The sequence below is a fragment of the Pantherophis guttatus genome, chromosome 1 (assembly GCF_059756535.1).
Source record: "Pantherophis guttatus breed Tessera chromosome 1, ASM5975653v1, whole genome shotgun sequence".
In the NCBI taxonomy this organism is placed as follows: Eukaryota; Metazoa; Chordata; class Lepidosauria; order Squamata; family Colubridae; genus Pantherophis; species Pantherophis guttatus.
In genome coordinates, this window is record NC_142063.1 from 154,149,528 (window position 1) to 154,166,484 (window position 16,957).

Sequence of the window (16,957 nt, forward strand, 5' to 3'; positions counted from 1 at the left end):
TATGGGTATACAGTTAATAAATTAAGCATTCATTTTCCCCTTGAAACCGTTTTATGATGGCTGCTATTTTCAAATAGCCGATTCTCTTCACTAAGTGATCTAGTAGCATTGAAATTGTTTAAAGACGAACTTCTTCTTTGATCTCTATCAGATAGAGAGGAAATCTGTTAACTTTTTTCCTCAAAGAATACCTTCGCTGTCCATCTATACAACTGTGGGCTTTTGTTTTGCTTAAGTGCAGTTTTTTAAAAATGCATTCCTACACAGGTCAAAAAAAGATAACTTTTTAAAAATAAAAATAACTTTATTGTCATTGTACGTGTATACACAGTATAGCCATACAACGAAATTCACTTAACACCCAAAGACCAGGTCCAACACACATAACAATCCCCAAACACACTCCCACCCACCACAATTCCCCACCCCTAAACCACCCAAACATCCACACAACAGACCAAGTAATGCTGTCCAACAGCTCACTGATGGTGGCCCTTTAGTTCATTGTTGAGTGCAATTATAGCTCTGGGATAAAAACTATTCAGAAAATGTGTGGTCCGAGTTTTAATTGTTCTGTATCTTCTGCCAGAAGGCAACAGTCCAAAAAGATTGTAAGCAGGATGGGAAGAGTCTCTAAGAATGTTATGCAACTTCCTCAAACAGCGAGATTCGAAAATGTTGTCCAGGGCTGATAGCTTTGTATGTTTTAAGATGACTATTGGTAAAACTTAGACTTAGAAGACTTAGACTTAGAATAACTGAATTGTCACTTTGAATATACACAAATCAGCATACATTAAAATGAAATTTAATTGCATACAGCCCTCAAAGGGTCTCCACCTCTAATATACACTACATAAACATGACAAATACATACATACATACATACATACATACATACATACATATACAAAATTATGGATGTACCCACATATATGACACGGAGAAACAAGTGTCTAGTCCGGATGTATATATGTACATGGTGAGAGAAACAAATATTGTGAGTTTACCAGATGGATGGCATAGGGAACAAAGTTGTTACAGAATCTGGAAGTTCTACTGGACAAATTGGGGTAGCAAAGTCTTGATTTTTCCTGACCAAAAACCAGGAGTGAATGGACAAATTACAGCAGCAATGGGTGCCCTGTTGGAAAACCTGAAAGGATAAGGATAAATCAACTTGGACAAAATCTACAAAGCCAACTAAGAGTTAATAATTACAAAAATCAAGATGTTATTTGTCATGGCTACTTTTGCTTAATAGACATGTAATTGCATGGCTAGCCCAGATTAAAATTGTTATCAGCATCAGGAGAAAAAGAGTAGACCATACGGACAGTTCTTTTGCACAGGCCCAGGTGGTCAGTGAAGTCCCTCTGGGTGCCAGCTGAGTAGAAAGGAACCTGTATCCAGTTCATATCTGGTCTGGCCCCAAAGTCTTCCTTTTTATGGCTTTGTAGGACCTACCCGTGATGTATTTTAGTTCCATTTTGATAAGAGGTAGATGGAGTTCCTCAGTTCCAGCAATTATTTGTACTTGGTTGTATACTTCTGCAAACAATTTTGATACGATTCCTGGAAAAGAAATTGTCTGGAAAATCTAAAGGTATAGTTGCTTGTATGTGTGCACAAATGGGGGAATCCCTTTCTCTGCTGGTTGAAAAGCACTGGTGAACTAAAGCTGATTTAAGAGACTCAAGTGTGGTCTAGTCTCCAGAGAACAGATTGTTTGCTTTTGTGTGCACTGTGAGAAGCCAATGGTGCAGGTAAGTATGTAATTAAGGGCTTATTTAAAATTGAGATTCTTTTACACCAGTCTGCTGCATGCTCACAAGGAATAATAACCTACAGTTTACATACCCCTTATACTGTGTTTTGGCCTCTGTAAATACTCTACTTTCCAGATTATTCTTGGTTCATATTACCAATTATCTGGGTGCCACACGCGTGGAGTTTGGTCCTAGGAAACATTATAGGGAACACGGAACATACACATCAATTTGCTCGGCAGCAATTTTGAACTACATTTAAATCGGGTTTATCACTCTGAAAATATCTCAGTACAAAAACATCGCTGAAAGCACTGCTGTACTCTTTATGCTGTATTTTCTAAACTGTGAAGTATAGTATCTGGTTTGACATTACTGAAGGTGGCACATACAAAAGCCTGGCGTAAAGGTTTTTGAGACACTCTCTATTGTTTTTCTTTAGAAAACTACATTATTTTTAGCCCCTATTCATGTTAATGAAGAAAAAAAATTGCTCATTTCATAATGATGCGGAAAGTTAATTGAAATGTAATCATCTCTTTCTGGAAGGGAATATAAAGAATGATACTTCATTAAAACTAGACATTCCTATATAATAGTCCAAGAACTGCTTTCATGTTTTGTAATCGTGCAAAGGACACTTGGCATGTGTTTTGGGGCGAACTTTAACTTGTTTTCACTAGCTACAAAAGCAACGTATCTTAAGTACACTACTTCCTTCCAAGGCAAGTTAGGACGTGATGTGCCCCCCACTCTCTTTCCTGGCGTCCCCCTCCCTTTCCTTCTATGCAAATACTTCATTACTATTTCGCGCCACAGATATAGGTCCTGGAAGAACGATAGACCCCTAATGCTAAACTTGAAAAGAAAAGAAAAAAAACCTGGCCAGCTTTCACAAAAATTTCTTCCTTTTGCTACCCATTACCTTCACGACTATTCGAAAACCGCGTTGTCAGGGGGATCCAGCGGCGTAACGAAAAGCAACGTCTGCGAAAAAGCAAAAGCTCGTCCCTTCCAGGACCCACAGCAGTTTTCGCGGGAAAAAAAACCCATCGTATCTAATCCCCGCCTCCGGCGAATTCTAAGTAGCTTTGGCGCGAGTCTGAGTCTTGTAGTTGACCCGGGAGAAGCTTCGGGAGCTCCACGCGTGGCAAATCTGCAGTTAGTAATGGACCCCTTCGGCTTGCAGGTGAGCGCCTTGGTCGCAGCGTAGGACTATCCTGTAGACATTTACTTTATTTGCTCTGGAGTAAGTGCTGGGCAACTGGCGGGATTGGGTTGCTGGGGAAGGCGGGCGGTGCAAGTAACTCTTGAGATGAGTTTACAAAGATCCGAGGTTGGAGCTATTACGGGCCGGCCAGGAAAAGCTTCGCGGATGTTGGAATGGGAACGGATTTGGAGGGGGGGGGGGGAAGGAGGAGTAAATGTAAAGTTTGCAATAAGGGTATCTTTGGCTTTTAGCGTTCCTCGGGCTTCAGCCAGTAGATTGGCAAATGCGTTGAAGAATTGCTGCCCCGCAGTCGTGGTTTTTCATTGCGTGGCCAAGCGCCATTGGGAGCGAGCGTGCTTGCAGTTTAAAAAGCGGGCACATGGCTCGCAGCCTTTAAGCTACGACGCGAAGTTGTTTGGGTTTAAAAGCTTGCAGAGCCAGCCGCCTTATGAAAACGGCTGCTCGGTAAAAAAAAGAAACAAAAACTTTGGCTCCCCCCACCCACCCACGTGGCAGGTTTTTGGTTTTTTTTTTTTTATCCTGTACGTTAAATAGGTAAGTTTTGTTTTTTAAGTGGAGGGGGGGGAAACGCTACTGAAGTCGACGAGGAACTTAGCAAAAGTAACGTTTCGTTTCGAGCCATGACTTTCCACCGTTCTAAGATCTTGGAGAATCTGGAAATCCGGGAGTAAAGCGGCGAGCCTTTAGTAGTTTTTAAATCCTGTAGTAAGAGAGGCAGGGCAGGCTCAACTCAGGGCGATTTACACACCCTCTTCCCGCCTATCTCTCTCCCTCTTTTCTTTTCTTTTTTTTTGTTCCCCAGATCGGCGTGCAACCACCAGCAAGGCAGTAATCCTTTGTTTCACCGCCGGGGCTCCCCCCCCCAAAAGTATTTTCCCTCCCAAAACTTGCTCCTCTATTTCTTGGGGGGGGGGAACTTCCCCCACAAGTCAAATAAACTTCATTGCAAATTAACTTTGTCTCTTGGGGGTATTTCTCGCTTTCGGCGGCGGGGGAGAGGGAGAAAGAAGCCGGAGAAGTGGTTTGGGGTGATGGTGGTGGAGGGGAGGGAAACTTAAGTACTTCTCCCGCGCTTATCGATCTCTTCAAATTTGGTCCCTCCGCCCCTCCGACTATCTCTGTGGCTCAGGGGTCGAGCTGAGTTTTTATTTTTTAGGGTGGCTTCAACGCCGAAGTTGGATACAACGGGGTGGGGTGGGGGGTCAGAAACCCGAAGATCCCACCTTCTCTGCTGGTTTCCTTTGAGCATGCCGCGAAAAGAGGGTGGAGGAAACCGAAGCCCTTCCTTTTGAGAAGGGATCATGGCGCGCATGGTAGACTGGCCTATTTGCTCTGTAAGAAGGTGTGGACCTGGAGGGTTTGCCAGCTCCTGTGATGAAAGCTGGCATAGAAATAAATCATTGGCCCGATAAATAATCAGACCAGTGGTTGGTTGGCTGATGTTCAAATATGGAATACTCCTTTCAGGAAGGCCTTGAAAAAGTTGCTTTTAGATTCTTGTCCCGTTCTTTAATCCCAGATTTATGTTTGGGGGAGGGGGGAAGACAAGGATGAGAAAGAAGCGAAAATGCCCTAGGCCTGAGGTTCAGAATGGAGAAATAAGAAATAAAATAATTTTGAGTCTTGTCTCAAGAGCGAAGGCTGCCAATTTACTGTACAATACTGTAGTCACAAGTTGTGGTTACACCTCTTAATGGCACTTGAATATTGACTCAGATAAACCCTTAGCAGAGATCCTTTTTGCCAGTTTTGAATTAAAAATTCTTCAAAATCTTTTTAGATTCACTTTTTCCTTAGCCCATTTGAGCTTGAAAAACAACAGCTTTGTTTTCCCTTCTGTGTTCTCAGGGCTGTGTAAATGGTGACCTCCCAGTGATTTTATTCTCAAATCAACCTTGTGAGGTGGGCTAGTCGCTGATTCAAAGACATCCATGAAACATGATTTAGTGGCACTCTGTTGTCTTAATCTGATACATTGGCACTTTTAAAATCTGATTACCCTGTACGTAATTGTCAGTTTACTTATTCATAGGCCTCAGAGAATGAGAGACTTTTGGGGACCTGTGCTATGGTCACAGGATTATACTATAATTTAGTTGCCACATTATCTTTTTGGCATACCTTAAAATTATGTGTTGTGGATTCTGCCATTCCTAGAAATTTGTCAGTTGCCACATTTTTTAGTTGAGTGTCCCCCCCCCAATCCTTTTCTCCTGTTTTCAAATATTAGTATATTGCTTTGTGACTCAGTACAATATCTGTGGGGGACAGATTCTGAAGAAGAAGAGGAGAAATATCTAACATTTACTGATTAAAAAAACATTTTGGAAAACAATTCTGCATTTATAAAGCCATTACATTTTTAACAGTTATCTAATCCAGACACTTCTAATTAATTTTTATTTGTCCTTTACAGTACATATTTTTTCAGAAGCGAGATCCACTGGGACTTACTGCTTCTTGGGGAGGATAAATCTATATACTTACAGTTGGAATAGAGTGATAAAATGGCTTTTATATGGGTGAAAAAGTACTTGGGGCAGAAGATTTATATGATTATTTTGCAGAAAGATTTTGACATATCTGTAGTCTACCTACGCAATTGGGCATCTTTTATTTCATCTTAATAATGGCATTTTACTTCTGACTGATAAACCTTTAGTTTGCCATCCTAATCAACAAGTTAAGATATATGATTATGGAATCCCAAGCTGGATCTTGCTTTTGGGAGATCATGGCTAAATCTGAATTATTTATGGTTGTGGTAATGTACCCACATGAATGGTTGAATTGAGCTGATGAAGAATTCATGGCTGCCCTTTACTGAAACAATATACCAGTTGGCCATAGCCAAAACAGGGCTAAAAATTTTGCTGTGCTTTTTTAATTGTAAACTGATGGTATAAAAGAATGTTAAACTTTAGTTAAATTTTAACTAGAACTATTCCCTTACTATATGTTGTAGATGAGTTTAAGTCCCATAAAAGTACAGTATATGTCTTGAGAGTTGTATTGCTTTCAAAATATGTAAATGTCGTTAGTGAAATTTTCTCTTGCTTAATAGATTGTGCTTGTTTTACCATAGTGGCACAACATTTGATAGAAGACTCATTTTTTAAAATTAATGTGTATTTCAATCTAGTCTGTAGCCAAACTAGATTAGATTAGCTTTATTAAGCCAGCCTACATAAAACACATTATAGTAATTAATTGAGTTGTCATTGTCCATTTCACAGGGCAACCTTTCAGGGAAGAGAAAATCCACAGCATTCCGTAATACTAGACTAGTCCCTATGGAAACGTCTTCATCCTCTGATGATAGCTGTGACAGTTTTGGCTCTGATAATTTTGCAAACACGGTAAGTAAAAAGTGCAAGAATAAACAGAAATTGAATGTGTGGTGTTCAGAAATACCCTATTTGTGATTAAAATGCTTTGCTTACATTTCTGTACAGCAGTTATATGAATATACAGTATGAACTCTAATTTCATTTCACTTCTTCCCTTGTGCTCCTAGGTAGTAATTGTTGGAGGTAGATTAGCCACTTACTCTATCCTTTTGAAATGTCGCCTAACCTAACATGCCTGATGATTTGCCATAAAAGCTCTGAAACCATTTGTAAACCTCCTGAACCATTTTTCTTTGTTACAAAAGCTATTCTCTTGTAGTGCACTTGTACAATGTGATTTGCTCTCAGAACAGTTTATGGAAAATAGCTTCTCATTAAAAAAGAGAGAGAGAAAGAAACACATAGTGTACTTATTCTCTTTAAGAAACCAACCTTCAAGCCAGAAGTTGCAGAAAAAATGGCTAAAATATTTTATGAGGATTCAGATGAAGAATCTTTCTGTGGCTTTTCAGAAAGTGAGATTCAAGACGTGCTGGTGAGTTGAGCATTTAAAGTTCTTGATTACTATTGTCCTTATTTTGCACACTGAAATAGACCAAGTTCCTTCAACTTCCATAGTCTCAGAAATACTTGTTTTGATTGAGAAGCCAGCAAGGGAACTCAAAACTGTCAGCCATCTTGTACATGAGGATTGAATTATAGTCTTCATGTGTAAGATTAGAGCTTCTTTTCCATATTGTGGTAAATTGTGTGATCAAAAAGGGGTAATATTCTTGACGGTGATGAAGTAGCTCTTTTGCCCATGTATAAGCTGGCAAATGAAGCTCCAATAATGTAAATTTATTGGCTATATCTTCTCCATTGAAAAAAGTGCTATGCAAAACAAAGCTACAAAAAAAGCTCATTAAAAATAAAATGGTAGGATAACGTCATGGGTAGCATATTTTCTGAAGTAATTATTACTTTAGGGAAAATACATATTTTAATAAGCTCTCCAAATGTGAGCAATGAGGTGACTTGATGGCTTTTAACAGAAGAAAGCTGGAAAAGTGAGAAGGAAGGATGAAGAAGGCCCAGTTTCTAACGTCTGCTAAAAATACTTATAAAGAAAAACTCTTCTAAGATTAATTTACCCTCACTTTGCCCTTCCCAGGATCTATGCCTGGAATAATAACGTCTGATTTGAAAAGGTGAAAGGCAGACAGGTACTTAAATGTCCTTCAGTGACTAGGGCCAGATGTGAACAGTTGCTTTAAGTATTCTTTGGTCTACTTGATACCCTTCAGGTGTAATTTTTTTCCTTGTTTCCCCTCTTCAGTGTTTATAGGCTTTCCCTTCTCCGTCTTTTTAGACAAGGACTTAACAGACACCAGTATATTTAGTAGAACTGTGAAGACACTTCCTAATGGTTTTCTCTGGCATGTCAAAGCTTTGAAAAGTGGGGCTTGGCAACCTGGTAGACCTTGTAAGAAGCTTCTGCTTGATGTATTTAGCCCCATATAAAGCGGGAAACTCCTTTCTATATTGTTTTAGAAAAATAGTACTATTTTATGTGCAGATAGTTAAGTGTTCCAACAGGGCCTGCAGCAGGGGAACAGCATATAATCTGACATTACAGCAGTATCTTTCAGTGTAATTTTTTTCTTAATTCTTCCAAGTCAAGAGCAATAGCAATAGCACTTATCGCTTCATAGTGCTTTTACAGCCCTCTCTAAGCGGTTTACAGAGTCAGCCTATTGCCCCCAACAATCTGGGTCCTCATTTTACCCATCTCGAAAGGATAGAAGGCTGAGTCAACCTTGAGCCGGTGAGATTCGATCTGCTGAACTGCAGCTAGCAGTCAGCTGAAATAGCCTGCAGTACTGCACTCTATAACCACTGTGCCACCTCAGCAAAGGTCAACAACTGAATATGTAAAATAAGAGGAAGTTATTTAATTAGGAAAATCTATAATATCTGTGCTCTGATGGTGGCTCTAAATTACTGATATAGAACCTGTAACCCTAGATGTTAAACTACAGCTTTCAACAGTTCTGGTTAGCAAGAACAGTGATAAAGAATAGTTTAAGAGTGTTAAGTTAGCCACAGGTTTTTCACTCTTTGATCTGGTATAGGTCCATGAAATGTTGGATTCCAGTCAGTGGTGGGTTTCAAAAATTTTTACTATCGGTTCTGTGGGTGTGGCTTGGTGGGCGTGGCATGGCATGGCTTGGTGGGCGTGGCAGGGGAAGGTTACTGCAAAATCCTCATTTCCTCCCAATCAGCTGGGACTTGGGTGGCAGAGAATAGATGGAGGTGGGGCCAGTCAGAATTTTTACTACCGGTTCTCCGAACTACTCAAAATTTCCGCTACCGGTTCTCCAGAACTGGTCAGAACCTGCTGAAACCCACCTGATTCCAGTCTAACTGTACAAGTGGCTTACTATGTTTTTTTTTTTATTTGAATGTTTTTAATAGAAACTGGGGACAGATTCTGAAGAAGAAGAAGCAGAGAAATGTTCACATAAATGGCCTAAGAAAAGTGCTGCTCCCCTTAAAGTTGCTCTGAAGTTCCCACCACGAAGGTCTAAGAGGGGAAAGAGTAAAACAGTTCCAGCTTCACAACCTTCCTGTAAATTGGACTCTGAGGCAGAATCTGATGAAGAAAGTGGACCCAAATTCTTGGAGAGAAGAGCTTTAAATATAAAGGAAAACAAAGCCATGGTAAACATAAAAGAAAGTCCTCAAGAAACTGGTTTTTTTCTGAATGGTGGATTAATTTTGTGGCTTGTGTTTCATTGTAAAAACACATTCAACTTCTTGATGCTGCTTCGTTAAATATTTTAATGCTACTTAATTGATTATCAACCTCAGGCAGCTTAAGCAGTACTCAAAATTATAATTATGCAGGCATTTTTAATCTCATTCCTTCAATATTGTCTATCTTTGCCATTTGAATAAGGTCTAGAATACTTTGTGAAAAATTCTGAAACAATTGGAAAAGTAGGTCCAGTAGATCAAGAATAAATGACCTGTTTTATTACTGTGTACTTGTCTCCATAGTCATGGAGATGACCAAAGGTTTTGATCAGTAGTTTTTTTTTATGCCTCTTCAGTAATCTGATCAGCTTTATAAATAGTCTTTGTATGTGTTGTGTCTATACAGTTTCTTTAATATACATTCTGTCTGAGATTTCACTACTTATTTCCTGTTCTTCATTACAGCTTGCAAAGCTAATGGAAGAATTAAAAAATGTGTCTGGAATTTTTACTAAAAGAGGCCCACTCGCAACTCCTACTCTGGTAAATCACACTTACACACTTTGTTAATTTCCTGGTTTATTTCATAATTATCCAACAAGAAGTATCACTATTTTTGAAGCCTGTTTATTGATGAACTTAAAGCAAATAAAGTCCATTGCCTTACTATATTATAAAATAATTGCCACTTGTAATTATTTTTTGATTTGCCCATCTATAAAATTTCAGTGCTCAGTTAGACATACCAGGAAGTTTTTAAACCTAAAACTAATACATCAAAAATCTTCTTGAAATAAACACATGCACTTCTAAATCTCAGAGTTCAGATCTGGATCTTGCTTAACCAAGTCCATGATTAGCAAACCATGCTAAACCAGGTGCCGGTGGATGCTTGACAGCTAACCTACATCTTGGGAGAAAAACATGCCAGGACAATCTGAGCAGCATTGATTCTATCATGTTTCATTTCCTGCGAAGTCATATTATGATTCAGTATTTCAATGGTCTCATTGGCCATACAAAAGAAGTTTTAGCTTTATAGTGTGTAAATGGATGACTAATAAATACAATTGTTAGAATTTTAGAAGTAGATGCATCAAAAAGGTACTGAGTAGATGAAAACAGTTTTACACTGTACTTCCCTTATGTTAATTTGGCCAGATTATATTTGAGTGGTATGATTCATTAGAGCTGCAGGCTACCATTCTATGAACCTTTATTTGAGACTAAGTTTGCTGTAGTTTAAATTTGGAGAGGAATAAATTGCTAAATTTGAGGAAATGTCTTGTAGCTTATAAATGATTTAGAATTACATACCTGTCTGATTGCCATGTTACCTTTATCCTCATTCAAGAAAGCCCAGCGTAGTCCAAGGAAATCAGTTCCCAGAAGTGCTCCAAGGAGGAATCCAGAAAGAAGTTCTAGGCCTCACACAAGATCCAGATCCCTAATTGAAGGTCCTCCAAATTCCATGTTTATGGAGGAAGAGGAGGAGGATCCCTATGTGTTAGTGAGAAGGAAAATGTCTGAAGATTTTTCTGAGGTATGTTGGTGATATTTATTTCGGACAACCAAGTAAATTGATCCTTAAATAGCCTAGGTGATTTAGATAAAGGATTTCATATAAAACAACCATATCTAGTCATAATTAAGCTAGGCCAATAGACACTTTTTGTCTTTCGTGTCGTGCATAACCGTGGATATGGCCCATCTTGGTTTGATTGCCAAGACAATTCAGTAGCAAGATTTGCCATTGTTCCTGGCTGTATCTGTTTTTTAGAGCCCTTCAAAAATATAAGGCTGAGTGCAGTCCTTGGCCAGAAATCTGGCTTTGTCCTGATTGAAATGAAAACCCTTAAATTGTATTTCAGAAAAAAAGCATCTTCAGAATTGGAAATGAAGGAGAAATTGTACACTAAAGCCAACAAGCCACCTTAATGCAGTAATGTGTTTTGGTTAAGAAATGCAGGGACATCACTGCATAAATATTACAGTGCTTTATGGAACTCTTCAATGGCTTGATTTAACCCAACGGTACCGTTTTCTTCTGGATTCAGGATGAAAGGGACACCCCCAGAAGAAAGCGCACTAGTGCTATGACTCTTCCCCATGTCATCCGTTCAGTGGAAGAAATAACCGAGGAAGAATTGGATAATATTTGTGAAACTGTGAAAGATAAAGTCTACAACCGTGCAACGGTAAGGTGACCTGTGTTCTGCATTCAGCCCTTTGGTTTGCTTTGTCCAAATTATGTTATAGATAGTGCATCGTTCTTGCTTTGATTGTCTCCTCTTTACTAGAGCCTGATCCTACATTCTGATGCTTGCCAAGGGAATCTTTGATCCTTTGTTCTACCTCTTACTGCATAATTGCAGAAACTCCAATGCCAGGAAGTTTCCTAAGTTGATTCTTTGCAGTTAGGAGATCAAACAGAGCAGGTAGAGTACCTAGCCAAAGAGTGCTTTAAAGAGGAGGACCTTTCTCACTTCATGTAGACTTCACTGAAATATTTCATACATGACAAATACAGCTGAAGATTTGGATTGGGGAGATCCAACTCCAAGTTCCCATTTGATCAGGGAGTTCACTGGGTAACTTCAGGCCAATAACATTCTCAGTACAACCTATTCCTCAAGATTGTTGCTATGAAAATGAAAGGGCCTTATTTAAGCAGTAAAGTAACTTTTCAGAGAGGGAAAAGAGATGGAGTAAGGAAGTCTTGGGTCTAACGCTTTTCATTTGCTACCGTTATCTGTACACGTTGGTGAGAATTTTAAATGCAACACATCTCTCTGCTCCCTCTTCCAGATTAAATGTGATGGTTCATACCAGGGGTGGTATTCACTTACCTTCGCTACCGGTTTACAAATGTGAACGCGCTTGCCTCCACGCATGCACAGGGGGTCAAAAACGGGATGTGATGACATCCGGGCAGGTGGGCGGAGCCTCCCGCTGCCGGCACTACCGGATTGCGTGATCCGGATAGAGCTGGCTGAATTGCACCACTGATTCATACCTAGTAATAAAATGGAGGTTCACATGTAGTGGCTTTATTGATAAATTGTAAAAAGAATATGTTTATCTAGTTCAGATATAATGGCATCTTTTGGCTTGCTGCTATTTAAATTTGATTAATTTACAAAATAAAGGGCTGAAGCAATTGGTACTTAGATAAACTTCAAATACATAAAATCTGGATGTGTTTTTTTCAGATAGGTATTTAGTGGCCATAATTCTAAGCCATAAGGGGATTGGTTTGCTTTGGCTTACTGAATTCTATAGAGAGCCAGTTTGGTCTAGTGGTGAAGGCACCAGGCTAGGAACCAATAGACTTGAGTTCTGATCCCACCTTAGGCATGAAAGCCAGCTGGTGATTTTTGGGCCTGTCCTTTTCTCTCAGCCCAACTCATTTCACAGGATTGTTGTAGGGAAAATAAGAGGAAAGAGTATTAAGAGTATTGTTCGCCGCCTTGAGTTATTTATAAAAATAAAAGGATAAAAAAAATTTGAAATGTTAAAAAATATGTGCATTATAAATGTGTGCACTATATGCACTATAACTTAGACCATGTGTAAATAAGCCACTGGGTCCATATGATAAACACACTAAGATGGGACAAGGGTGCAATGTTCTTTCAAAGCAACAATCAACCTGGTATCCTTTGCTTTTGCTGCTCTCTTTAACAGGGTTCTACCTGTCACCAGTGTCGTCAGAAAACGACAGATACTAAGACAAATTGCCGGAACCCAGAGTGTCTTGGAGTACGTGGCCAATTCTGTGGGCCTTGTCTTCGTAATCGTTATGGAGAAGAAGTCAGGGCTGCCTTGTTGGATCCAGTAATTATTTTATTTTCATGTTTGCTTGAATGCATGCTAAAGTTCATTAAAAAGTAGAAATACAGGTAGTCCTCATTTAGCGACCACAGTTGGGGCTAGCAATTCTGTTGCTAATGGAAAATGAAATGACCAGTAAGTTCTTCTTTTCCCCCACTCTCCTGTCCTTTGGAACATTCATCCTGGTACTGGGATAATTCCGCAAGAATGGAATTAATGTTTATATTCATTGGAGAAGAATTGATTACAAGAGAAATGAGTACACTAAGCAAATAGCACTAGCTCAGGGGTGTCAAATTCAATTTCATTGAAGGCTACATCAGGGTTGTGGTTGACCTTGGGGGTGGATGGGCGTAGCCAACTGGGTGGGCATGGCCATCTTGACGCCATTCCCCAACTGCTGGCATGTTTCCTCTTCGCATTGGGTGGACCTGGCCGAAGCCACAGTGGCCCGATGTTTCCTCTTCACGTTGGGTAGAGCAGGCTGAAGCGACACAGGTAGACCAGGTCGAAATGACCCAGCCTGGCCCCTTAAATTTTCCAGGACGGCTCCATAGGCCGGATCCGACCACATCACAGGCCGAATCCGACCCGCGGGCCTTGAGTTTGACACCCCTGCACTATTGGATTCCTTTGTGTGTCTGCTTACTCTTGTATTCTTTTCCCAATATCCTTGGTTTATGAAGGGGAGAATGGTATAGGGCAACATGTACAACTGACTATAATGGTGAACATGTGAGAGGGATCATAAATGCACAACTTGGTCTTGATTATTTTTTCCATCACTGTCATAACTTTGAATGGTTAACTGCATGAGGCATTTGGTAAATGAAGTTTACCTATATTTTTTCAATTTCCTATTTAAAATGTGTAACATGTTTATGGTGTTCTAGCTGAATCGTGATACTGCCATGGTATTCTATCTGAATCATAGCCTAATAGCAACAAGAATTAAGTTGAATCTACCTAGAGTTCATTCTCACTCTACTTTTTTTCCTTTAGAACTGGTACTGCCCACCTTGCCGTGGGATCTGCAATTGTAGCTTCTGCCGGCAGCGGGAAGGAAGATGTGCTACTGGTGTCTTGGTTTACTTAGCCAAGTATCATGGATATGATAATGTCCATGCTTACTTGAAAAGGTAAATTCCACTTTTCTTTATGAATCGGAACATAAGATACAAATTACTGGCAAGAATGCACAGATGCATTCATGAAAATCCAGATTCAAAGAGGCATTTCATGTTTAGAACAATATTAAGTTACTTGTTGATTGCCTTAGTTTCACTTTGTGTTTTTTTCACCCCTTGCAGTCTGAAACAAGAACTTGAAATGCAAGAATGAACTTCTGAAGCAATTCCAGAATAATCTTCAGCGCATATGCTTAGATTTGTCTGATTTGAGAATTCACTTTTATTAATGGTTGACATCTTTTAAAAAGGGGAGCAAAAATTGTGACTTTTGACTGAAGTTCAAAGTTGCAGGATAGTGGTTCGTCATATTGTTAAATCAAAGCTTTCTTAGTCCTGTTTCATGATGAATGCTACTGGATCTTAATTAGCATCCAGCAGAGCAGGTAGAAGTCTCATTCAACCCATTGGGGAGCAGCGGCTTCATACAAAGGCTATAACCAACCAAAAGCAGTACTTGCCATTATAGTTCTCCTGAATCTCACTCTGTGAGATTTTCTGGTGGCAGTTTGCATAGGTACTTTCCCTATGCTACTCTGAGTTTACGTTCATGTTGGAACTGCCGCTGTCACATTATCCCTAACTATTGTTAATGTTAGCTGAGTCCAATTTTTGTTTCTCCTTTGTTGTAAAGAAAGTCTTTGGGGGGGACATTCAATGTATCTATATTTGCAGTTATCGTGTATAGTAGATTCAGTAATGAATCAAACGCTAGCTTTTAAAGCTATTGTAAATAGCAGCCGTGATTATCTAATTGCAAAGCAACTTAAATTCTTGATAAACTTTTTTTTAAAGAAGCAGTGATAAAGGACTCAATATTTAGGTTCAAAATTTTGACAGTAATTGAAATGGTTTAAATCAGTAAGTGTGAAGTGTACTTCATCAGTCATGCTTAGGACCATGTTTTATTGTGTTTAAAATAGTACTTACAATGAAAGTGTGACTAAAAGGGTCTTGAGAAGATTCAGACTTATGAAAAATTAGTAAATGGTTTGATCCTAAAACTTACTGTCCCCGAGATCTTGGTAAGGGATATTTAAAAGGAACCATTAGAGTTTTGGAAGGCAGTTTCATTAGGGCTGCAAAAATCCAAAAATAATTAGCTGGAAGCAAGTTGTTAAAGCAAACTGTTTCTTTGCTGTTAGTCTCTAGACTTTTGCAGACCAGTTCAAATAATTCTAAATTGGGTTATTGACCAAATAATTTCACTCATCTAATACATAAAGCATCATGCCTTACATTTTGTCAAAAATTGTGTATTGTAGATAGGGATTCACAAGTCTTCCATCATAGTTTATGCTGGAGCCAATCTTGCATAATCTGCATATTGGATTGTAAATGCAAGGCTTTCAGGCAGCAATTTGATAAACTCTGTGCTTGTCTAAAGAAGTGACCATGAACAATACAGTTCCATGAGTTGTAATGTAGATAGGATCCTAATTGGTGACATTTCAAACTGTGTTGGTTAATAAGGCATGGAGCTTGTGCATCAAACACAGGTGGAGGTTGTGGCTTTCATTTACTAGCTGGTGGTGTATCTGCTTAAATGCTGTGCTAACTGGATAAAAGGCTACCCATCCAAAGTGCATTGGATATAAAATTCATCAGTGTTGAATAAACTGCAAGAGGGGAAATGGACAGATCTCTTGAGTTGCCAGGACCCTTTAAGAAGGAATCACTTGCTACTTTCCCATATATTATACTAAGTACCATTTATAAGCAGTACAATATAAAATCTAAATGGAATTAAGAATATCTCTCTCACAAAGAGTTTAGGTTTAATTTTCATAATACACATTTCAGGGGGGAAAAATCATGGGATGTTTTGCTTTGCCTCTAAAATTGTGGTTCTGCTTTTCGTGAACAGGTGTTATAATGCTTGGACACATGTGGCTGTTAATTTTCTGAAGATTTGTTTTAAATGCAGCAAAAGGCAGTAACGCTACTCAAGTCTTTTCCCTAGAATAGTTTGAACAATACTGTAACCTGATACTTTTTATGTATGAAATGTAATTTTGATTAATTAAAGTTTGCTTAGCAGTGGGCTGAAAAGGCCATTGTTTCTTGTGCTTCTGTGTGTGCCAAGGTCCCATGTTCATTTCAGCACTGATATTTTGTGTACAGGATAAACCATGCATGACTCTGATCCTCTACGAAAACTGCTTGCAGTACATATTTAGATTTTTCATATTTAATTGTAATTGGATCAAGAGTAGAGCAAGGGGAAAAAACACAATTGTAGCAGAGAAATAAATTTAAAGTAAATATTCTCTCCCTCCCTCTCCTCATCCTTTTAAGCAGCAAAGTTGCCTTTAATAATCCCAACTTCGATCTTTGTCTTGTAATGTTCTACAGGCGATCTTCCCCATGGAGTATGGCCACAGTTAATCTAATGTATCTAGATCAGTGGTGGGTTGCCCCCGGTTCGGACCGGTTCTATAGAACTAGTAGTAAAACCGGCGGGAGGCTCTGCCCACTGACCCTGACGTCATCAGAAGTGATCTGCGCATGCGCAGAAGCGAGGCACATGCGCAATCCTGTTGCAAACCAGTAGTAAAGGTAAGTAGAACCTACCCCTGATCTAGATGACAGGTGCAGATAGCTCGGTTAGATGGATAAAGGTTGTGTTAGTCTATGGTAGCCAAAACTCAGGAGTCTGGTACCAACTCTTCAGATTAAAACATTTTACTAAAAGGCATAAGCTTTTCCGAGGAACAACATATATGGCATGCCTAGCAGTGAAGCTAATTGGCATGGAGAAGATTTTATATCGGGGGGGGGGGAAATCCAGATTAGAATGGAAAGCTATGCTATGTACCTTTGTCTCTCCTAGACAAGATTTTTTTT

The 16,957-nt window shown here is 39.2% G+C and overlaps 1 protein-coding gene across 1 annotated transcript; it reads left to right on the forward strand.

Annotated features, from left to right (window-relative positions):
* The first annotated feature begins 337 nt into the window (after positions 1-337).
* On the forward strand, positions 338-16,162 carry CDCA7 (cell division cycle associated 7). The gene is made up of 10 exons (XM_034427560.3): positions 338-2,958; positions 6,237-6,359; positions 6,775-6,885; positions 8,808-9,053; positions 9,555-9,632; positions 10,444-10,632; positions 11,147-11,287; positions 12,777-12,926; positions 13,926-14,062; positions 14,234-16,162. The coding sequence occupies exons 1-10, from the start codon at positions 2,416-2,418 to the stop codon at positions 14,262-14,264; spliced, it is 1,749 nt and encodes a 582-aa protein (XP_034283451.2). The 5' UTR covers positions 338-2,415; the 3' UTR covers positions 14,265-16,162.
* The last annotated feature ends 795 nt before the right edge of the window (positions 16,163-16,957 follow it).